The 24,576-nt window shown below is 41.7% G+C and overlaps 1 protein-coding gene across 9 annotated transcripts in view; it reads left to right on the forward strand.

Annotated features, from left to right (window-relative positions):
* The window catches only part of RALGAPA1 (Ral GTPase activating protein catalytic subunit alpha 1), a 678,446-nt gene that overhangs the window by 403,267 nt on the left and 250,603 nt on the right, over positions 1–24,576 (forward strand). For all 9 annotated transcript variants that reach the window (XM_033952521.1, XM_033952520.1, XM_033952524.1 and 6 more), the window contains one exon: positions 20,483–21,350. In XM_033952521.1, the coding sequence (XP_033808412.1) occupies positions 20,483–21,350 (868 nt within the window). The remainder of the gene's footprint in view (positions 1–20,482; positions 21,351–24,576) is intronic.

Below are 24,576 nucleotides of genomic sequence, written 5' to 3' on the forward strand. Positions count from 1 at the left end.
ACCCCTCAGGAAAGAGACTTGGGATTACTGGTAGACAAGTCAATGAAGCCATCCGTGCAATGCGCAGCGGTGAAAAGAGCGAACAGAATGCTAGGAATGATTAAGAAGGGGATCACAAACAGATTGAAGAAGGTTATCATGGTGCTGTACCAGGCCATGGTATGCCCTCACCTGGAATACTGCAGCACTGGGCGCTGTACATGAAGAAGAACATAGTACTACTCGAAAGGGTGCAGAGAAGAGCGACTAAAATGGTTAAGGGGCTGGAGGAGTTGCCGTACAGTGTGAGATTAGAAAAACTGGGCCTTTTCTCCCTTGAAAAGAAGAGACCGAGAGGGGACATGATCGAAACATTCAAGATAATGAAGGGAATAGACTTAGTAGATAAAGACAGGTTGTTCACCTTCTTCACGGTAGAGAGAATGAGAGGGCACTCTCTAAAGTTAAAAGGGGATAGATTCCATACAAACGTAAGGAAGTTCTTCTTCACCCAGAGAGTGGTAGAAATCTGGAACGCTCTTCCGGAGTCTGTTATAGGGGAAAACACCCTCCGGGGATTCAAGACAAAGTTAGACAAGTTCCTGCTGAACCGGAACGTACGCAGGTAAGGCTAGACTCAGGGCACTGGTCTTTGACCTAAGGTCTGCCGCATGAGCGGACTGCTGGGCATGATGGACCACTGGTCTGACCCAGCAGAGGCAATTCTTATGTTCTTAATTGCTAAGCTATGCAATGGGTGTGCTTGTTTTTGAGTGCAAACTTAACTCAAAACATGGCTCAATAGTTGACAAGCAAAAACACATTTCATCATCCACCATCTACAGTTGCTCTCTTTTTTTAAAATTTAATTTCTGTCAGAGCTGAAAATCCAAGTACACAAACATAAGAAGATTCAAACAGTAACGAAGCCTTGATTGCTTCGTTGCTCAAGTTAGGATAACTACTGCATTAAAAAAAAAAAAAAATGAAATTACTTGCCATTAGTTTTCAAGGACTAAAGAATGTTGCTTGTCTGGGCGGTTGAATCCTTATGCACACAAATGTTCATAACATTGACAGACTCTTGCATATGCAACATACATGCCATCTATTCTAGTATATACTTATGAAGGGAATTTTAAAAAATAAAGTAAAATTCTGGAATCTCTCGGGGCACACCACTGTGCAGTGGCACACAGTTTGAGACATGCTGATCTATACAAATCTTCTAGCTCTAATACTGTTTCAATGTAATTATAAAATGTTATGCCTTAATTTCTATCATTACTACCATCCTAATGGCACTACTAAAAATCATTTCTCATTATGTGTGTTTAGCAATCCCTAAAGATATTCTCAAAAGCATTGATTTAAGGTCTGGCATCAAGTATGAACAATGACCACTAGGTGGCGGGTGTAACTTACATAATGAATCTAGGTCATGGTTGTTTATTCATCACATGGTCACAAGTATGCATACTAGTGGGTACCCACTAAGGCTGTGCTTATCAAATTCAATTATAACTGTAATCAATTTAAGCCAATACTTAGCTTTCACCCAATGGGAGCTCCTGTCGTTTCGCTTTTTAAAGCTTCGTCTGGGATTGAACTTTTTTACAGTCATATAGCCTTGATGTGTAACCACCCACAAACATACAATTGCTGTCCTTTTTAAGCTTTCATTGACGTCAGCTTTCCTGGTGTAGAAACACCTGGTGTAAATACAAGGAAAGCAGACATCAATGAAAGCTTAGGAAGGACAGCAATTTTATGTATGGTAGTGGTTGGTTACACATCAAGGCTGGGATTAGCTATATGACTGTAAAAAAAATGAAGTTTTAAAAAGCGAAACGATAAAGAGCTCCCTTCGGGTGAAAGCTTAAGTATTGGCTTAAATTGATTACATTTATAATTGAATTTGGTAAGTACAGCCTTAGTGGGTATTTTTGAACCGATGATGATATTCATTACCCCAGTGAAGACACCAGTGTAAAGAAGGTTCATTGCCCACATCAAAGTGATATCAGTGTGATTGGTTTCACTTCACTTGGCTCAGTTTTGATATATGGTAATACGTTGGGTTGAGCAAGTTTAATTCCACATTTTTGTGATTGGATACTAGTGGAAACACTACTGTTTCATTACTTGTTTTCTTGTCAGTTTCTAAGCACAAAATTATTTTTCTATCTCAGCTATGTATCAATTATTTTTTCTCTTTCCATCGCCTGCCTCTCGCCTACAAAAGGTAATCACATATGTATTTTTCTGTTTCTTCTATGTGTCTTTCCTGTTGTCTACATTTTTCTACTTTCTTGAGCCTGTCTCCATCTGTCCACACTCTTTCAACTGCCACCCTAAAATTTTCCCTTGTTCTCTCTGCTACCACAAGCTCACTTCACTCTGCAAATTCTGCAATATATTTGTGAATACACTCAAACCACATTGCTCTGCTGCTTCTCCTGCTTCTATTATCACGTTTCAAGTTTATTATAAAATTTGATTAATCGCTTATTCCAAATTCTAAGCGATGAACAAATCAATAAAATTACAAAATTGGGGGGGGGGACAAACATAACTAACAAGAAACTAAATTTTACAAAACATAATAAAGACTAATTTTATAAACATAATAAAACATGAGGAAAGAATAGGAAAAGAAATATAATCTGATTAATAGAAAAAGAAGACAATTAAGGTTAAAAACAATAGGAAGGGAAAGAACAAAGAATCTCAAAAGATTTGAAGATAAAATGAAACTCCTAGGCAATTCATTTAGTCATTAAATGCATCTTTAAAAAGAAAGCTTTTAAGTTTGCTCTTAAATTTCTCTTAAATTTTTTTCCTCTCTTAAGTAAATTGGAAGGGAATTCCATGTTTGAGGAGCTGTAAAGGAAAAGATGGAATGCTGTCGTGTATTAATAATTTTAAGGGAGGGGATGATTAATAAATGTTGGTCATTAGACCTCAGTAATCTAGATGAGGTATAAGGAATCAATGATTTGTAAATGAAAGCTGGGGTTTTAGATATCAGAGATTTAAAGGTAAGCAAACTTAATTTGTACATTATGCAATGTGCAACAGGAAGCCAGTGTGCTTTTTTAAGTAGAGGAGTCACATGATCAAATTCTTGGCTTTCATAATAAGTTTAATAGAAGCATTCTGGATGATCTGCAAACGTCTGATTTCCCTTTGAGCCATTCCCTTAAATAGGGCATTACAGTAATCGATTTTTGAAATAACCAAGGAATGGATTAATATATTCAAAGACTTTGGACATAAGAATTTTAATACTGAACAGATTTGACGAAGTCTGTAAAAAGTTGATTTAACAACATTACTAATATGGTCATGGTAGGTTAATTTATCATCGAAGATAACCCCTAGAATCCTAATTCTATTTATCAACTTTAGGGTGATACCTTTAATAGAAATTGGAAAGATAAGTTTATAACTATCTTTCCAGGGGAAGAACATAATATTTGATTTATTAATGTTAAGGGCTAATCTGTTGGTGTCAAGCCATTGATGAAACTGCTCAAGTTTCTCATTAATTGCTGATGTTTCAGAGGAGCTATTGGGATCCAGCGGGTGTAAAAGCTGGATATCATCTGCATAAGCATATGCGGTAAAACTAATGGATTGTCAAAGAATCATGAGAGATGCGAGAAAAATATTAAACAAAAGAGGGGAAAGAATGGAACCCTGCGGAATACCGTATGATGCTGAGAAACTTTCAGAAGTTGTATTGTTAAAAGACACAGTTGATGAACAACTTTCAAAATAGGATTTAAACCAAAGAAAGACCTGGTCCATAATACCTATGGATTGAAGTCTATCTATTAAAAGATTGTGGTCAATTGTGTCAAATGCTGATGAAAGATCTATTGAAATCAGAAGAACAGATGTATGATGATCTAAGTAGTAAAGTATGGAAGTAGACATGCCAATCAGCGAATGTTCAGTAGAGTGATATTGTCTAAAACCTGTTTGATTTGAGTGTAAAATATTCTTTTTTTCTGTAAATTCTGATACTTGGTTAAATACTATCTTCTCAGTCAGTTTTGCCAGGTAAGGGATATTTGCAATTGGCCTATAGTTGGATTTTTCTTCAGAACTGATTTTTTGATCCTTGATAATAGGGCGAATGACTGTTTCCTTCCATGCTGTAGGCATAATGCTTTGTTGGAGACTTTCATTAATTAAAGCAAGTATGGAAGGACCAAAAATTGCAAAATAACACTTAAGAATGAAGAGAGGAATTGATTCTGCTTGGGTACCCTTGGTATTGATAGTTTTAATAAGGGATTCAAGCTCTCTAAGATTGGGGAGATTAAATTGTGCGCATTTTGAAGATAATGATGACCTTGGTTCAATTTGATCCTGGACAGGAATAGGATGTTGATTCATGGTTAGGTTTTTCCTGATATTGTTAACCTTGTCTATAAAATAAGTTGCAAGTTCTTGAGCTGTAGGCAGGGAATTAGAAGTTTGAATTTGTTTTTTAGTTGTAGAAGTAACTGACTTTAAAATAGCGTAAAGCACAGAGACATTTTTGGCTTTCAGAAATTGACTTGAATAATATTTCATTTTGGCTTGGTTTATTTTTTCTTTATACGTATTGGAGTGTTCGTTGAATTTTTCAAGATTGGCCTGGGTCTTATCTTTTCTCCAACTACGTTCTAGTGATCGAAGGTGTTTTTTAACTAGGGCAAGTTCGCCGTAAACCAAGGATTAGAACGTTTTCGTGCTGAGACGGATTTTATTTGAATCGGCGCCAATTCATCTAATAGAAGCTTTGTGGAAGCATTCCATTGGGATAAAAGATCATCTAAGGAGTTAGTCTTTAAGTCAGAGAGATTTAACTTAAAATTTGAGGTAATTAAGTCTAATGATAGGTTATTAAAATCTCTATACTTAGTAATCTGGCGTGCTGTATATATTTTAGTGAAATAAGTTAAGTAGGTTATAGATACTAGATAGTGATCTTACCAGGGAACTGGTAGACAGGGTCCTATCTGATGATTATCAGTTGTAGAGGAAGATGTTAAGACCATATCAATTGTATGGCCTGCTTGATGCGTTGGAACTGTTAAAAGTGGGCATAGGTCAAGCTGATTAATGTGGGAAAGAATTTCTTTAGTGTAAATATTATTAGGATCGTCAAAATGGATATTAAAATCTCCTAGGATCAGAGGATTAGTAGTGGAAGAACCAAAATCAAACAGAAGTGATTGTAGTTGAGAGAGATTTTCACAAGTAGATAAGAAGTGCATCTAATTTGGGTTTAATCCGTAGAGTGAATTGTAAAAATTCAATTGAGGAGTTTGCTGAGGAGTATTCTGTACCTAATGCTATGGAGTCACGAAAGATAACTGCTAATCCTCCTCCACGTTTTATAGGACGATGGCTATAGAGAAAAGAAAATCCAGGAGGACAGGCATAGGAAAGATAAGCTACTTACCCTTCAGTAAGCCATGTTTCAACTAAACATAGTACATCATAGGAAGATTGAACAATTAGATCTCTAATTAGATGGTGTTTGGTTTTAAGAGAACAAATGTTAATTAAACCTATTTTGATTCGATTGATTGTTGGGTTTACTGAGACATTTGTTTTTAGAGAAACTGATTGATGAGGTACCAAGGGAATATTTAAGCACTCTGTAGGTTGTAGAGAGGCTAACCTTCTAACATATTTTACTTTGCAAAAGTCTGTCTTGGCCTTGGCCTATATGTATTACACTGGGTCAAGGTCTCCATTACCTCACAGTCCAGCTGGTTCTTCACTGTCATGCTCACAATGAGCAGAAATCCTTGAAATAGCCTATTCTTTTAAGATATTTAATAATAATTTAATAGATCCTCTGAAATGGAAACCAGTTTAATGGCCAGACCATTTTTTCCTCATTTTACCTGAGAATCCCAAAATTAACAAAATCACTCAAGCAGACTACTAGTCTTTCTGGGATGAGATAAAATTGATATTATTCAATTTTCACAAGGAGTAAAGGGACATTTTAATTTAGTTTCCATGATTCAAAGTTGGAATGATTCTATTTCTATCACATTAAATAAGCTATCTTTCTTTTTTCTTTTAGAGGAGCTAAGGGCTACATCTCCTATTTGGTATTCTGCAAACCTGGGCAATCTTAAAAGGGAATGCAGGATACTGGAAAGGAAATGAAGAAAACAGAAATGATCAATTATGATTGCACTGGAGGAAGTTAAAATTGGCAGTAAATGAATTGGAAACAAAATCTCACTTCATCTTAGATCCTTTCCCATCCCACCTTTATGAAAACATTCCTGCACAGGCCATCTCCTTCCTTACGAGGCTCATTAACTCTGCTCTACTATCAGGCTTGTTCTCCACAAAAATGGGCCACATTGCCTTGTCACCTATTCTGAAAAAAGCCGATCTCGACCCCTCCCTACCATCAAACTACCGTCCCATAGCAAATATCCCTCTACTTACCAAACTTCTAGAAACCATAGTTGCTACCCAGCTCTCCTCCTATCTCGAGAGATTCTCCATTCTTCACCCCTACCAACATGGCTTCAGACCCTGCTTTAGCACTGAATCCCTCCTTGTTTCCCTAATTGCAAAGGTACAACAACTACACTCACGTAACAAATTCGCTGTCCTATTACAATTCGATCTTTCTGCTGCTTTTGATGTCGTCCACCACGACATACTACTTTACCAACTTTCCGAGATTGGAATCGACTCCACTGTTCTAATGTGGTTCTCAAACTTCTTACGCTCCCGTTCCTACACCGTCAACACGAATGGTACCATGTCCACTCCTTGGACTCCATCTTGTGGTGTCCCTCAAGGATCACCCCTTTCCCCTATTCTCTTTAACATCTACATGTCCTCCCTGAAACTCTTTCAACTATCCCCCCTGGAAACAATCTACACTTATGCAGATGACATCCTTGTCCTCCTTGAGACTGACCAGAACCTCACCAACCTCCATGAAAACATTACAGCTTGCATAATGAGACTCCGTGCCTGGTCCCTCTCAGTACAGATGAAACTAAACGAATCAAAAACAAAACTACTCTGGCTCGGCCCAAAATTCGAACACCTGCCCACACTTTTCGTACTACCCACAGGCGATACACTACAGCTCGAATTCTCATGCAAGGTCCTTGGTATCACTATCGATTCCTCTCTCTCCCTCAATGACCACCTCAACTCCTTGGCAAAATCATGCTTTTTCAGCCTGAGGTGAGGAAAGCTAGATCCTACTTCAGCCAACAACACTTTGCCATCCTTGTCCAATCCATCATCCTCTCCAAACTAGATTACTGCAACGCCATCTACTTAAATCTATCAAAAAAAAGTATTCTAAGACTCCAGCTAATCCAGAATACTGCAACCAAACTGATCTTCTCAAAACGCAAATCTGACCATGCCTTCCCACTCCTTGCCAAACTTCACTGGCTCCCAATAATCTCCAGAATCCATTTCAAATGTTCCCTCCTGGTTTTCAAGATCATTCACGGAATCCTCCCTCCTCTTATCCCACTGTCTTTCAACTCCTCCAGTCCCGACTCCTCCAGAACTGCCCAAAGGCATAAACTAGCCTTCCCCTCTCCACGCGGCATTCACTATGCAGGCAAACTGGGAAAATCCCTTTTCTTCAAAATCACAGGTCTGTGGAACGACCTCACCACCCCGTTGCGGAACCTGAGCTCCCTTCAGTTATTCCGCAAACAACTGAAAACCTGGCTTTTCAGCAAATTGTAACTCTATCCTTCCCCCCTTCTACACTTAAGTTCATGTAATCCTTTTTCTTCTTCTCTACCCACTATTTTAAGTTCTTGTAAACCGTGTCGAGCTCCATACTCATGGAGATGATGCGGTATATAAACTTAAGGTTTAGATTAGATTAGATTAGATTCAATTAAGCAAAGCAGTCAGAAATTTCTTCTAGATCACTTTTTAAAATGTTTTCTTTTCTGACTTGTTCAGATTCTGTACTTTCCACATTTGAAAGGTTTCAACCTACTGCAGAAAGTCTTGTTCATTCCAGATGCCAGACCTTAAATCAATCTAAAGTCAATAAGATCAGGCAATCTTTCAATTCTAATGCTATTACTACAGTATACCAAGAGTTACCATTGTAGATTATGGAATACTTTTAACTTCATAGCATCAAAATGGGCTTCTTTCTCAAACAAATCTTGTGCTTCTGGTGTATGAACATCCTTTTTGTTAAAACAGATTCCTAATGACATCTTAATTTGAATAATTTTATTAGTAAAACCTTACTGTAGGGGTCTTATCCTGAAGTATTACATTGTATTTACTCCCATTACTAAATCTATAGGTGCAGATTTAATCATTGTAGAAAATTATTGACCAGTAGCAAGTATACCTTGGTTAGCAAAACTCTTAGAATCTGCAGTGTCCAATCGGCTATCCAACTATATTTCAGTTGTTTACACTTTATTCAACATGGATTTAGACCAATCCACAGTACAGAATCATTATTCCTTACCTTAACCTCAGAAATCAGAAAGTATTTAAGTCAAGATCAACAATCTATCCTTCTTCAGTTTGATATTTCTACGGACTTTGAGGTAATTGACCATTCACTATTGTTTTGGTTTGAGAGGCTGAGTGTTAAATTGTTTTTCTGAATTTTTAAGTAAAAGGAAGTACTGTATAAGACAAGCTCTTGTTTTGTCTGCATGGCAAGCTACATGACAAGCCACAGGGCTCCCCACTTTCACTTTTGTTGTTTAATTCATATTTGACTTCATTAGGTAAAATGTTGACTAATTTGGGTCGGGGTTTTTTTTCCCTCTTTATTAGAATTTTATAATGTCACAAGCCATCTCTTGTTCAAGAAAATCAGATGCAAAAAAATTTTTTTTAACAAAACCATTTGTAAGAGTAAACAATTTAAGGGCTCCTTTTACTAAGGTGCGCTAGGGCTTTAACGTGCGGAATAGCACGCACTACATTGCCATGCGCGCTAGACCTTAATGCCAGCATTGAGCTGGCGTTAGTTCTAGAAGCATAGCGTGTGGTAATTTCCTGCGTGCACTAAAAACACAAGCGCACCTTAGTAAAAGGAGCCCTAAGTCTTTCTTAGACCACAATAATAGAGGAAGAGAATACTAAGAATGAGAAGCAACTCAAATATAGCAAAATTACAAGGAATAGGCTTAACAGTAAATAAAAAGGAAACAGCCCTTATTTTACCATTATCACAACTGTCTTAAGATCTTACTAAACTGTCCCGGTTGCCATTTTCTTTAAGTCTAGAAACGATTAGAGTTAAGGCATGAAAAAAATATATTTTACTCCTAGAAATTTAATTAAACATTTACATGGGTATGCTAAAAGAAACATTGCTCCAAGTGTTAATGGAAAATATTATATTTTGAGTTATGGGCTAGTTTAATGATTTTGATTGGATAAGTGTACTATCTTGAAGGGTACATGATTGAGTGCATAAACACATAGGCCTTTATGAGGCCTAGTGAAGTTACCAAACTCTTGGGAGTGTTTACTTCCGAAACTATGATGGGGCCTATGTCCCATCCCTTAGGAAAACCCAGGACCAGAGAAAAAAAGTGGAAGCAGGAACAGATACCAAAGAATCCGCTCCAGTCCTGGTAGATGGGTACAGAACTGACTTGCCCTGTGAGCCACAAAATCAATTTCTAGGAAAACTGCTAGAAGAGGGAAATCACCTAACACAGAGGCAGGACCTCCAGCTTTTCCAACAGAAGCAATGAATTAGTAGCGCCATCCAATTGGCCTGTGGGGTGAAGCTTAAGGGAATAGTCTACTCCCCTATAAAAGAGGGATATGAGAGCAGAGCTCAGTCTTTTCAGGAGAAGGGCATACTGGTGGAAGATGGAGTAGAATCAAAAGACTACAACAGGGATTGAGAGAAAGTATGGACTGGCAATAATTTTCTTTCAGCAAGTGAATATAGTACTAAGATAGGCTATGTGGGTGATGGCAGGTGGTAGGCCAAGACTAGGCCTAGCCCTAACTTAAGGACCTTGATTTTGTGATACATTGCAACAATAGACAAGTTAGGCTGAACATTTGTTTGGATTTTTGGTGAGACATGGAACTTAAAGATACTAAGGATTTTGGACCTTGTTGACTTGCACTGATTTTTGGATTGAAAATTTTCAAGGATCCAGACTAAGCTTGCACCTAGGAAGCAGGGCCTTTGGGAATCCTCCACAGGGACACTTGGTTTACACTTTTGGGTGTGCAGTGTGATGCAAGAAAACTCAGTCCAAGCTTAAATGTGGGTGCCATGATACACAGATACCCTTCCATTAGCTTAATTTAATACAACTATCTTAAATCTGTTATGCTAATATCAAAGCCTCACTATTTTTTACTTACTGTTTTGCATAATCTGAAGAACAGAAAATCAGTTTTTTGTTGTTTGTTTTTTTTTTTTGGGGGGGGGGGAATAATAGTGACAATGTGAAAATCTGTGCCTGAATTAAAAATGTGTTACATTAAATTTACCTATCTCCAACCAGGATAACTAAAGGGCATTTGTTACAAATTAAATTCCTTTTTGCACTTATATCTTTACAATTTAAGCAATATGAACTATTTTTGTAGCTAGAGGGAATGCACTATGCAAACAAGCCAAAAGAAAATAAACACCTATTAAATTACAATAGGCGCACAAGACTCTGTACTGCACATTGACATAATGAAGTTAGAGTTCCCAACTTTCAGACAAAATATAATTGAGAATGATAAGGGATTTGAACATAAATAGCAGCCCACACTTGATTTAAACAAAATACTGTCTATATTACTTTATGTCAACATGATATTGTTTTTCACTGCCAGGATTACTGACCTTGATTGTACAACCCATATAAGAGTGTAACAGTTTATATCCTCCCTGAGGCTTTTATCTTCCACTGCAGCTGCTCTCCTTTCTTCCATCCCAGCAGCTTTCCTACAGCGATTACCTCTCCCTCTCTATACTCTTATTTGGTATGCAGGCCTAAAGCCACTTAGGTTCCTTTCTGCAGGATTCCAACCACAAGATTCCTCTCTGCTCCAAGTGGAACTTCTACTTTTTCTTATTCCCCAACTTCCACCAATTAATATTTCTACAGAAATACTAGATGTGCACAGCACTATACACATAGCATTTTACTTGACATTCCTTGTGCTGTTTACAATTATTTTCAGTCGGATCCTTCTTCAACTTTCTGAAGGATTCTCTTTTAGCTCTAATAGCATCTTTCACCTCACTTGTTAACCATGCTGGCTGCCGTTTGGTCTTCCTTCTTCCTTTTTTAATATATTAAATATATCTAGTCTGGACTTCCAGGATGATATTTTTAAATAACATCTACACCTGATGTATATTTTTGACCTTTGTAGCTGCACCTTTAAGTTTCTTTTTTATCATTCTCCTCATGTTATCAAACACTCCTTTTTTAAAATTAAGTGCTGTTGTATTAGATTTCCTGTGTACACTTATTCCAGGGATTACATTATAATCTCGTTATAATGGACTTCAAGGAACCTGGCAAAACAGTATGTTATATCCACAGTACATTATATCCAGAGTTGCATTTTATAAAAACTTTATTTAGGTCAACTTGAAACAACGTACAATCAATGAACAACAGTCACTGCACAAGCATATGAGCAACATCAATAACAAAATTCAGCAAAACATTGGTATGACACAAAATGATTGCAAAACCAGAACACTAAAAGATGTTCTAATCTAAATCATTATGTCATACTGTATTAGAAAGGTAGCATGGGTTATCCCAGGACAAGCAGGCAGCATATTCTTGACTGATGGGTGACGGCACCGACGGAGCCCCGGTACGGACAATTTTAGAGTGATTGCACTCTAAGAACTTAGAAAGTTCTAGCTAGGCCGCACCGCGCGTGCGCGAGTGCCTTCCCGCCCGACAGAGGCGCGCAGTCCCCAGTTTCTTAGTTTCCGCGGAGCTAAGAAGACGCGTGTTTCCAACGGCTGTTGGACTCTCTTTTTTCGCCTTCCCGCTCGCGTAATTTTTCTCGTGAATTTATTCACTTTTTCTTCTTTTATTATTTTCCTAAAAATAAAAACAAAAAAGTCTATTTTTTTCGACTTTTTTCGGTCGGCCCCGGCGGGGTCTGTTGGCACCATCAAAGCCTCGGGCTTCAATTTTGCTACTGCCGTTTTTCCCTTCATGCCCCCTTCTCCGGGTTTCAAGAAGTGTCAGCGGTGTGCATGCCCTATTTCTTTATCCGACCCGCACAAGTGGTGCCTTCAGTGTTTGGGTCTGGACCATAGGGCAGAAACATGCACCCGCTGTAGTTCTCTTCAGAAGAGAACTTTGAAGAACCGCCAAATTCAACAGCGGATTTTTTTCGGTGCCGCTATGGAAGTTCCACCGGCGTCGACTCCGGCGACTTCCTCCAAATCGGTACCGGTGGTTTCGACACCGCAAGAGGTCTCTTCTGTGTCGCACCCTTCAGGTAAGCCAGCTAAGAAGCCATCCCCTTCTGTTCTTGGCCCGCCAGTCGAACAAGCAGTGAGCCAAGTCCTGCAGACTGCGCGCCGGCCCCGCAAACGCTCCGCTCCCATAGAAGTCACTGACTCTTCATTGGCATCGACTTCGCCTGAGCGTCGAGTGGCACAGCAGGTACCGAGCAAGAAAAAAGCGGCACCGGTGCCATCGGGACCGTCTCTGGATGAGCGTATAGCATCCATCCTTCAGGTCCAGCTTAAGGAGCAATTACAACACCTGCTCCCGGCTCTGCTAATTCCGAACCTTCCGGTGTCGGTACCCACTGAGCCTGCGGTACCGATAGTCGACCAGCCTATGTTATCGGCATCGACGTTATCGGCACCGCTTAAATCTGCCTCTTCCATTTCTATGCCTGTCTTATCGGCAGAGCCAAAGTATCTTCGACGTACGGCTCACTCGGCCTCTGATCCGGTACCGCTTACTGACACCCGTCCCGTTTTACAGTCACCGGGTACGGTGTCGATGCGTTCAAGCAAATCGGTACGCAAAACCAGGCATACCGAATCTTCTACCCCTTTGTCTCAGGGCCGTCTCCCATCGGTATGGGACCCTGATTTATGGGATGACTCCGATGATCCCCTCAGTACCGAGGAGGAATTTTCATTGGATGAGGCTGACCCATCGGTGCAGGATCCTGCTAGTAAGCCAGAGCACTCTTCCTTCACCAAATTTCTTAGGGAAATGTCAGACACCCTTTCTCTTCCCTTGGAATCTGATTCTAAGAAATCAAAAGCATTCTTGGAGGCTTTGGACTTTGAACAACCTCCCAAAGAATTTTTAAAGTTACCCCTTCATGATATATTAAGGGAAACTTTTTATAAAAATTTGGAAACTCCTCTCACTATTCCAGGAGCTCCAAGGAAGTTAGAATCACTTTATAAAGTTATTCCTATCCCAGGGTTTGACAAACCTCAGCTTCCACATGAATCTTTGCTGGTGGAGTCAACCCTCAAAAAATCTGCAGACTCTGTCCCTCCTGGCAGAGAAGGCAAGGCCATGGATAAATTTGGTAAACGACTTTACCAAAATGCTATGTTGGCCAACCGTTCAGGTAACTATGCGTTTCACTTTTCCTTTTACCTGAAACATCTTACCCAGCAGATGGCCACTTTTCAGAAATATATTCCTGACCGCAAGCTTTCTGCTTTTCAACAATGCTCTGCCAGTCTCTTGCAACTCAGGAAGTTTATGGTCCGTTCCATCTATGACACTTTTGAACTGACCTCTCGAGCTACTGCTATGGCTGTAGCGATGAGACGATTGGCGTGGCTTCGCGTCTCAGACCTTGATGTGAACCACCAGGACCGCCTTGCCAATGCTCCCTGCCTGGGTGAAGAACTGTTTGGTGAATCTCTGGATACCACCACTCAGAAGCTTTCTGCTCATGAGACGAGATGGGATACTTTATTGAAAAACAAGAAGAAACCTCCTCCTCCTCGTCCTTTCAGGCAGCAGATGTCCTATCAGAGGCGTTTTTCTGCTCGGCCGATTCAGCCTCATCCTCCTCAGCCTCGGAGGCAAAGGCAGCAACAACAACAGGCTCGCCAACAACAGTCGCCTGCCATGAAGCCTGTTGCTCAGCCTAAACCGACTCAGCCCTTTTGACTCGCTTCTCCAGGGCATTGCCAGTCTTCCTCCCTCATGTCCTCTTCCGCAACCTACAGGAGGTCGACTAAACATCTTTCTAACTCGATGGGCAGTGATCACCACCGACCAATGGGTGCTCTCTATCATAGCCCACGGCTACTCCCTCAATTTTCAGACTCCTCCGCCGTTAGGCCTGCCAAAAGAGTCTGCTTCCAACAAGTCTCAGTCCCTCCTTCTAGCTCAAGAGGTTCAATCCCTCCTTCTTCTCAATGCCATCGAAGAAGTTCCTCAAGATCAGAGAGGTCAGGGATTTTACTCCCGGTACTTTCTAGTTCCCAAAAAGACCGGAGACCTCAGACCTATATTAGATCTCAGAGATCTCAACAAATGCTTGGTCAAGGAGAAGTTCAAAATACTCTCTCTTGCCACCCTCTACCCTCTCATCTCTCAGGGCGACTGGCTATGCTCCCTCGATCTGAAAGAGGCTTACACACATATTCCTATCCATCGGGCGTCCAGGCAATATCTACGCTTTCTCATCAATCAAAACCATTATCAGTATAAGGTGCTACCCTTCGGTCTGGCCTCCTCTCCCAGGGTATTCACCAAGTGCCTGATTGTAGTAGTGGCCTATCTCCGCTCTCACAATTTTCAAGTCTTTCCTTACTTGGACGACTGGCTGATCAAAGCTCACTCTCCTCAGGCGGTTCTGCTTGCCACCAACCAGACCATTCACTTTCTTCGGCTGTTGGGTTTCAAAATCAATCTACCCAAGTCACACCTCATTCCGACCCAGCGACTTCAATTCATTGGGGCCATTCTGGACACTGTTCTGATGCGGGCGTTTCTTCCATCCGACCGCCTTCAGACCATCCTTCATCTCTGTCGACAGGTGTTTCAACAGATTACCGTTTCTGCGAATCACATGATGGTGCTATTGGGGCACATGGCTTCGACAGTACATGTCATCCCCTTCGCACGTCTCCACCTGCGTACTCCTCAATGGACCCTAGCGAACCAGTGGTCACAAGCGATGGATCCTTGCTCACAACACATATCTGTGACCTCGTCTCTTCGGCAGTCGCTTCTTTGGTGGTTGACATCTTCAAATTTTTCCAGAGGTCTACTGCTCCATCTACCTCCTCATCACCTAGTCATCACCACAGATTCCTCCCCCTATGCCTGGGAAGCTCACTTGAACGAGTTCCAAACTCAGGGGTTTTGGACTGCCCAGGAAAAGAAACACCACATCAATTTCCTGGAACTCCGAGCAATGTTTTATGCCCTCAAGGCTTTTCAACATCTTCTCTTTCCTCAAGTACTACTCATTTGCACAGACAATCAAGTTGCAGTGTACTACATCAACAAACAGGGAGGGACGGGCTCTCGCCTGTTGTGTCAGGAAGCCCAACGGATTTGGTCTTGGGTGAAAGCTCGTCACTTATTCCTGAAGGCTGTCTACATTCAAGGGGAGCAGAATTCCTTAGCAGACAATCTCAGCAGAATTCTCCAACCTCACGAATGGACTCTCGATCCCTCGACTCTTCAGTCCATTTTCACCCAATGGGGCACTCCTCAAGTGGACCTTTTTGCAGCTCCTCACAATCATCAGCTGCCCCTGTTTTGCTCCAGACTGTACTCTCCTCACTGTCTGGCACCCGATGCATTTCTCCTGGATTGGACCAATCTCTTCCTATATGCATTTCCCCCTCTACAGCTCATGCTGCGGACATTGTTCAAGCTCAAGAGGGAACGAGCCACCATGATTCTCATCGCTCCACGGTGGCCCAGGCAACATTGGTTCTCCCTTCTACTTCAACTCAGTTGCAGGGAACCCATACCTCTTCCACTGTTTCCTTCTCTGCTTACTCAGCATCAACAGTCCCTGCTGCATCCCAACTTATAGTCTCTGCACCTGACAGCTTGGTTTCTCTCGGGCTGACTTCGGCTCATTCACTCCTCTCTCAGCCTGTCCGTTCTATCATTGCTGTTTCCAGGAAACCGGCCACTCTTCAGTGTTATCAACAGAAATTGTCTCGGTTTTCTTCCTGGTGCCTCTTACACCACCATAATCCCATGTCTCTGACAGTGGGACTGGTGTTGGACTATCTTCTTTCCTTGTCTGACTCTGGCCTTAAATCTACTTCTATCAGAGTTCATCTTAGTGCCATTGCTGCATTTCATGAGCCAGTTCATGGAAAACCTCTCTCGGCTCATCCTCTGGTTTCTAGATTCATGAGGGGCCTTTTCAATGTAAAACCACCTCTCAAGCCCCCTCCTGTGGTTTGGGATCTCAATGTGGTTCTTTCCGCTTTAATGAAGCCTCCTTTTGAACCTTTGGCCACAGCACATTTCAAATTTCTCACTTGGAAAGTGGTCTTCCTGATAGCTCTTACTTCTGCCAGGAGGGGTCAGTGAGTTGCATGCACTAGTGGCCGATCCAACTTTCACGGTTTTTCACCATGATAAGGTGGTTCTACGTACACACCCCAAATTTCTCCCTAAGGTTGTGTCTGACTTTCATCTTAATCAGTCCATTGTCCTACCTGTATTTTTTCCAAAGCCTCATTCTCATCCAAGTGAACAGGCTTTGCATACCTTGGACTGTAAACGTGCTTTGGCTTACTATCTCGAACGCACTAAACCTCACAGATCATCTCCTCAACTGTTTTTGTCTTTTGATCCTAACAAGTTGGGTCATCCTGTATCTAAACGCACCCTATCCAATTGGCTTGCTGCTTGCGTTTCATTCTGTTATGCTCAGTCGGGCCTGACACTGGAAGGTTCTGTCACGGGCCACAAAGTTAGAGCTATGGCAGAATCTGTAGCTTTCCTCCGTTCCACGCCTATTGAGGAAATCTGCAAGGCTGCTACTTGGTCCTCAGTTCATACTTTCACATCTCACTATTGTCTGGATGCATTCTCCAGACGGGATGGACACTTCGGCCAATCTGTTTTACAAAATTTGTTTTCTTAATGGCCAACCTTCCCTCCATCCCTCTTTTTTGTTAGCTTGGAGGTCACCCGTCAGTCAAGAATATGCTGCCTGCTTGTCCTGGGATAAAGCACAGTTACTTACCGTAACAGGTGTTATCCAGGGACAGCAGGCACATATTCTTGCGTCCCTCCCACCTCCCCGGGTTGGCTTCTTAGCTGGCTTATCTTAACTGGGGACTGCGCGCTTCTGTCGGGCGGGAAGGCACTCGCGCACGCGCGGTGCGGCCTAGCTAGAACTTTCTAAGTTCTTAGAGTGCAATCACTCTAAAATGGTCCGTACCGGGGCTCCGTCGGTGCCGTCACCCATCAGTTAAGAATATGTGCCTGCTGTCCCTGGATAACACTTGTTACGGTAAGTAACTGTGCTTTTTGGCCAGGTACTAGTGACCTGGATTGGCCACTGTGAGAACGGGTTACTGGACTTGATGGACCACTAATCTGACCCAGTAAGGCTATTCTTATGTTCTTATCTGGACAATTGGCTTATCAGGGCCCCCTCTCTGGAGGACTGTGAGTGCGCAATCCGGCAACTGGTGAGTCTCTTACAGGACCTGGGCTAGATAGTCATCTTCTGAAAGAGTCATCTTTAGCTGACTCAGTGCTTGGAGTATCTGGAAGTATGCTTCGACACAGCACAGGGCCATGTTTTTCTGCCCAAGCTGCACATACAGAAGCTCAGGATGCAGATCCTCCAGATCTTGGCCCTTCCGAGTCCCATGGCCTGGTAGTATCTGCAGGTTCTGGGCTTGATGTGGCCTCCTTGGAAGTAGTGCCTTGGGCAAAAGCACATATGCAAACTCTCCAGCACTCCCTTCTGTCCAGATGGTCTCCACAACATCATTCCCTGCAAATGAAGCTCTCCTGGGCGGCAGAGGTGAAGCGCAGCCTGCTTTGGTGGCTCCAAAGGCGCGAGGCATGCCACTCAGAATCGATTCATGGGTGACCCTCACAACCAACACCAGTCTCAGAAGCTGGCGGGCCCTCTACTGCGGTCGCTTCTCCAGGGCAAGTGGTCCCTATTGGAGTACAAGCGGTCCCTATTGGAGTACAAGCGGTCCATCAGTGATCTGGAACTGAGAGCCATTCAGTTGGCCTTGCTACAGTTGTAGTCTTTCCTGACAGGGAAAGCAGTCAGGGTATTTTATGTAAACATAGAGAGTGGTACCAGAAGCACTTCCCTTCACCTGGAAAGCTCGGATGTTATTCCAGTGGACTGAACTTCACTTGCAAGCCATCTTTGCAACTCACATGGCAGGAGTAGAGAACATCCAAGCCGACTTTCTAAGCTGGCAGACTCTGGAACCTGAAGAGTCATCTCTGTCTGAAAAGGCATTTTCCCTCAAAGTTCGGATTTGGGACAAACCGGGCATGGATCTCATGGCCAAGACCTAGAATGCAAAAGCAGCCCGCTTCTACAATCACAACAGAGTTGAGTGGAGAAGCATAGGGCTGGATGCCCTGGTCCAGCCATGAACCACAGGTCCACTTCTCTATGTATTTCCACCTAGGGCCATGGTGGGTCGGATCATCTGGAGGAAAGTAACCCATCAGGTCTGGTGATCTTGGTGGCTCCAGATTGGCTCCGAAGACCTTGGTACGCAGACTTGGTACGTCTACTGAGAGACAGATCCCTGAAGTTGCCTATTCATCCAGGGCTTCTCAGTCAAGACATGGTTATGATGGAGAAGCTGGAACACTTTGATTTTACAGCATAGCTCTTGAGCGAGTGGCCTTGATTCGGAAAGACTATTCAGAGTTTGTGGTTACAACTCTCCTTAGTCCTTAGAGCTAAGAAGTCTGCAATGGTTGTGGCTTATGCTAAGACCTGGAAGACCTTTCATTTATGGTGCATCAAGGAAGCAGGTAGAGTCAGAGAGGGCTCCTATGCTTGTGATCCTTGCCTTCCTGCAAGCTGATGTTGAAAATGGCCTTGCAGTTTCATCCCTCAAAATGCAGATAGCCGATATCTCATGTTTTCAAGCTGAGTGGCCTTCGGTCTCTAGCTTCTCACCCTGATGCCACTCTGTTTTTGCGGGAGGCCCTCAGGCTGAGACCCCCATTGTGCAGACCATTCCCATCTTAGGATCTCAATGTGATCTTGAAAGGCATGGCCCATGCTTTATATGAGTCTCTTTCAGAGACTACTCTGCTATACGGTCAAAACAGTGTTTTTGGTGGCCATAGTCTCAGCAAGAAGGATCTTGGAATTGGAAGCCCTCTCCTGCAAGAAGCCATTTCTCTGTTTCATGAAGTTTGGTGTTTTGATACGCATTGTTCCTTCCTTTCTTCCAAAGGAGATCTCCGCCTTCCATGTTAATCAGGAACTTTCATTGCCCAGCTTTCAGCCTATGGGTTTAGCCAAATAGGATAAACTTTTATGCAAGCTGGATGTGCGAATGGCCCTGTTTATCTACCTGGAGAGAATTAATGACTCCAGGCTTTCTGATCATCTTTTTGTACTGACCAGTTACTCGAGGCAGGGCAGGCTTGCTTCCAGAGCTTCCATTACTAGATGGATTAGCATTGTAATCTCCTCTTCCTACATTTCCGCCAGGAAACATCTACGGTACTTATTTCTTTTGCAACACATTCCACGAGAGGTGTAGCAACCTCCTGGGCAGAATCTCAGGCTGTTTTGCCTGATGAAATCTGCAGAGCGGCTCCTTGGGCTACTTTGCACACCTGTGTTCTGCAAAGTGGATGTGCTAGCTTGAGAGGATGCTGCTTTTGGGTCCTCGGTTTTGCAGGCAGGCTCATCTGTCCCTCCCTAGCTATATGGTACTGCTTTGGAACATCGACTACAGTATGGACTCCTGTGTATCTACAACAGAATGATAGATTAATTTCTTACATCATTAATCTGGGTTCTTTTAGGATACACAGGAGTCCATAATACCCTCCCTGTGTGGATTGGTTTTGATTCGCCTGATTTCTTCATCAGATATTACCAGTGTCCATCTCAGGACCTCTTCTACTGTACCTAGGATTCTTAGAGATATCCTTTTGCAGCCAGAAATAGGAATCAACAGCTATAGTACAGACTCCTGTGTATTTTAACAGAACCCAGATTAACAAGGTAAGAACCTAATATGTCGTTCATAATTTTGTTGTTAAAAGTAAATTAATATGTTGAATTAGGAACAAAGAATGAGAATTGAACTGTGCATGTAAACTTTAAAATAAGGAGATCTGTCAGTAAAAAACACAAAATTTATATAAATTTATTGCTCATATGTCACAAATATAGCTCTGTTTTAAGTCTTGAAGCAAAAATAAGTATTGTGATGAGTGTGTAAAATACAATAATTCTTTTTGAACAAGTCAGTTATTGGTGTTTATAACAGTGTTGAAATTTTGTTCTCTTGCAGTGAAAACTCACATGCAGCAAGGGCTCATTTCAATTGCAGCTCGCACTGTGATAACCCACCTTGTAAACCATTTGGGCCACTACCCAATGAGTGGTGATCCTGCCATGTTAACCAGCCAGCTTTGTGAAAACAATGACAACCCTTACAGTGAAACTCCTGATCTTTCTGCTGAACTTTTTGAAAGCCCTAATCTCCAGTTCTTTGTGCTCAACAACACTACCTTAGTCTCCTGTTTGCAGATTCGAGCAGAAGAGAAAGTACCTGGAGGTGAGAGACTTGCTGAACTAACATCAGCTAATTCAATGGTTAGGATTATTATGCGTGACCTCTCTGGAAAATATTCCTGGGAATCTTCCATCTTGTATGGACCACCGCTTCTCAGTGGACCACCAAGACAGACCTCTCTCATGCTTTCTCTGTTGGCACCACATGAAAATATGGAAGATACTCCAGTTATAAATGACTATGAAGAAGAGGTTTCTTTAAAAGATGGGATTGTCTCTATGCCAAAGAGAAGAACCCGAGAGATTCTACCAACTTGGGACACACTCACAGATGAGGAGGATGCACTTGATTGTCTGCTGCAGTATGTGGGCACCACTGGTCCAGAATGCTTGCAAAGGACTGGGGTCCCTCTCAATATCCCTGCCTCTCCTCCAGACTGCCTCTCAGAAAAACTAGAGACTGATGTTATCAATGCCATCTTGAAACAGAATGCAGAGGAAAGAGAATTTGTAGAAAAACATTTTAATTACCTCAATATGAGAGCTATGGAACAGGAGGAACCAGTGCCTCAAAAACCTCAGTCAGCATTTTACTATGCCAGATTACTGCTCAACATTCTGGGGATGAATTCTTGGGATAAAAGGTAAGAACATACAATGAAGCCAGTTGTAGTAAACTCTAAATCAATGGTTCTCAACCCTGTTCTGAGGAACCTCTAACCAGTCAGATTTTCAGGATATCCCTATTGAATAAGCATTTTTCATTTAATACAAAGATTTAAATAAATATAAATTAATAGTATCAAAATGTTTTTTTATTTTACATATGTTAAATAAGAAAATCACACACAAAAGTTGTGATGGCATGTGATCAGTGAGAATATTGGAGTGGGATCCCCTTGTTGTTGCAGCTTTATGATAAGTGTGATTGTGTAAAGTGTGGATTGAGAACCCTTTGCAGTTACAGCTCCTGATGACACCGGGGAGGCGAAACACAGTTTTATTGTATTTATTGAATAATCATCAGATGTATTTGCATGCCGGTCTCCTCCATTATATGTAAATCTCACTCATGCATATTCATTAGGGATATCCTAAAAATCCAACTGACTGGGGGTCCCCCAGGACAGGATTAAGAATGAATCACTGTTCTAAATGATTTCATCTTTTAAACTTTGTCAAATCATGTACTGATAACATCTTCAAAGTTACTGGTTAGCAGATTATTAGAAGCACAAGAACAGACAGAAAAACTCTTAGCATGCATTGCTTTTCAAGAACTTTCTTAGGAGGGGGAGGTTCTCAAAAATAAGTTTTTGATTTGCAAAAATGCTGTTGTAGTTATTTTATGTTTTCTCTTTGAACAGGGCTTATTTTAGGGAATGTTTACACTAGGCTCTATCATAATTGTAACTACAAATAATGGTAGAAACACCTGTTTTCTGTTACCCTTATCTATAATGCAGTTGTTGGTCATATGTAACATTTTGGGCCTGTTTTACAAAGCCGTGCTAGCAGGTGCAGCGCGGTAACGGCCCCGAAGCCCATAGAGATTTAAAGGGCTTCGAGGCTATTGCTGCGCGGCAGCCGCTAGCGCAATTTTGTAAAATAGGCCCTTTGTCTGTGTATTTATGACTTTATTTTGTTTAATTATGTGTGTACTTTTGTAACCCGCATAGGGTTAGGCAGGCTATAAGTTTTTTTTAATAAAATTAAATAAAGCAGTAGCTAGCATTGCTATCCAGATAGCATTGATATTGAGCCCACTATCTAAATAGCTAATCAGATGAAAGCCAGATAGTTATACAATTAGTAGACTATTCCTGCTAACTGGATAACTTCCAGCTCTGCCTTTGCTCCACCCCTGTACTCCCATAGAAATATCCATATAATACTGGGGTGGTTTATTATGATTTTCATGGCCCTGTACAGATAGAACTGCTGAAAATTGGTGTATTATCCTGGTCAGCCAAACAGGCAGAAGAGCCCCTTGCCTTGAGATACAAACAGAACAACAGGAAAAGGCAAGGGGGATGTCTTTTCAACCAAAAATAAAGTCTTTATTCAAAGCAAAAAAGGTCCCAACAAGGATCCCAGTTTCGACATTTAGAAGACGCCTTCTTCAGGGGACACTATTGGAAAATGGCAGCATATAAAAGAACAAATTAAAACCATAAAACATTACATGAAAGCAGATGGCGTATAAATAAAAATAAAGTCTAAAAACAAATTACCATATATACTCGAATATAAGTCGAAAGCCCCGCTAAAAACAATGACATCTTACTCGGACAAATATGTATTGACTCTGCCCCCTTCCAATTCGAATCCAAATGAAAATTACTAAGAATCATCTTTGATAAAGCTCTTAACTATCATGACCAAATAAGCTCAGTCACAAAAAACGGCTTCTATAAATTCCGTCTAATTCATTCCATAACTTCTATTCTAGAACCTGCGTCTATTCAAACCCTCATTCATTCACTGGTCATTTCAGACTTAGACTACTGTAATTCTTTATATCATGGAATAACTCAAAAAGAAACCCGCCAACTCCAACTGATACAAAATACTGCGGTTAAACTCATCTACAAAGCTAAAAAATATGACCACGTCACCTCACTTCTCCGTCAATCTCATTGGTTGCCAGTCTCACACAGAACAACATATAAAATACTTCTACTTGTCTTTAAAATTAAACTTTCCCATTCTCCTACTTTCTTGGACAAATACCTTATCCCACATGCTCCATCCAGGGCTCTCAGATCCTCCAACCAGAACCTATTAACAGTTCCTCAATCAAAGACCTATACTACACCAGAAACACCATTTTTTCTGTAATTGCCCCTTCCCTCTGGAATGCAAAGCCATCGCATATCCACAGCAAAAACCCTTTAAACAAATTAAAAATCAATCTCAAAACATTTTTATTTAAAGATGCATATCAAAATAGCAGTTAACCATCTTAATCATAGAAAAATAAAATAAATAAACAAACAACAACATAGAACCACTTTTAAGAAGCGACTTCCCTTCTGTTTTATCCTCCCCTCCTTTCTTTTTTATTTTCATAATGTAATTAAAAACTTTCCTTCCCCTTTGCTCCCCACAAATTATACCTATGTCTTAGTCTTCACTACCCCATTTTTATTTCCATTTTAATTTTTTTACTTTTAAGATATTTTAAATTTTTAATATTGTAAACTAGCCAGATACTTGTGATGGTCAGTATATCAAATTAAGAATAAACTTGGAAACTTGGCAAAAAGGAGGAAAAATGGTTGACTCGAATATAAGTTGGGCAATTTAATATTCAAATGCCCTGCTCTGCCAGGCTCTGCACCCAGCCCCCTCCCTGCCAGGCTCTGTACCCAGCCCCCTCCCTGCCAGGCACTAAATCTAGCCCCCTTCCCTCCCTTTCTTGTCAGGCACTGCACAGAGCCCCCTTTCTGCCAGAAACTGCATCCAGCCACCTTCCCTCCCAACCCCTGTTAGGCTCTGCACCCACCCCCTTCCTTCCATACCTCCCCTCCCAGGCTCTGCACCATGTCCGCCCCTCCCTGCCCTGTCCTCGTACCTCCTCTGCTGATCCCTGGTGGTCCAGAGGTGCAATGGGCAGGAGTGAACTTTCCATGCTCCTGCCCTGCTGCTAACCCGGTCGGTGGTGGCTGCCGCGAGATCGGGTTTCTTCAGCTGCTGAGCAGCTTGCTGACTGACTCTTACAAATTCTCGAGAATTCATGGGAGCCAGTCAGGAAGCTGCTCAGCGCCGAGCAGCAGTGCCAAAGCATGCTCCTGCTCGGTGCCGCTCAGTTGCTGAAGAAACTCGATCTCGCGGCAGCTACCACCGACCGGGATAGCAGCAAGGCAG

This window comes from Geotrypetes seraphini, chromosome 7 (genome assembly GCF_902459505.1).
Source record: "Geotrypetes seraphini chromosome 7, aGeoSer1.1, whole genome shotgun sequence".
In the NCBI taxonomy this organism is placed as follows: domain Eukaryota; kingdom Metazoa; phylum Chordata; class Amphibia; order Gymnophiona; family Dermophiidae; genus Geotrypetes; species Geotrypetes seraphini.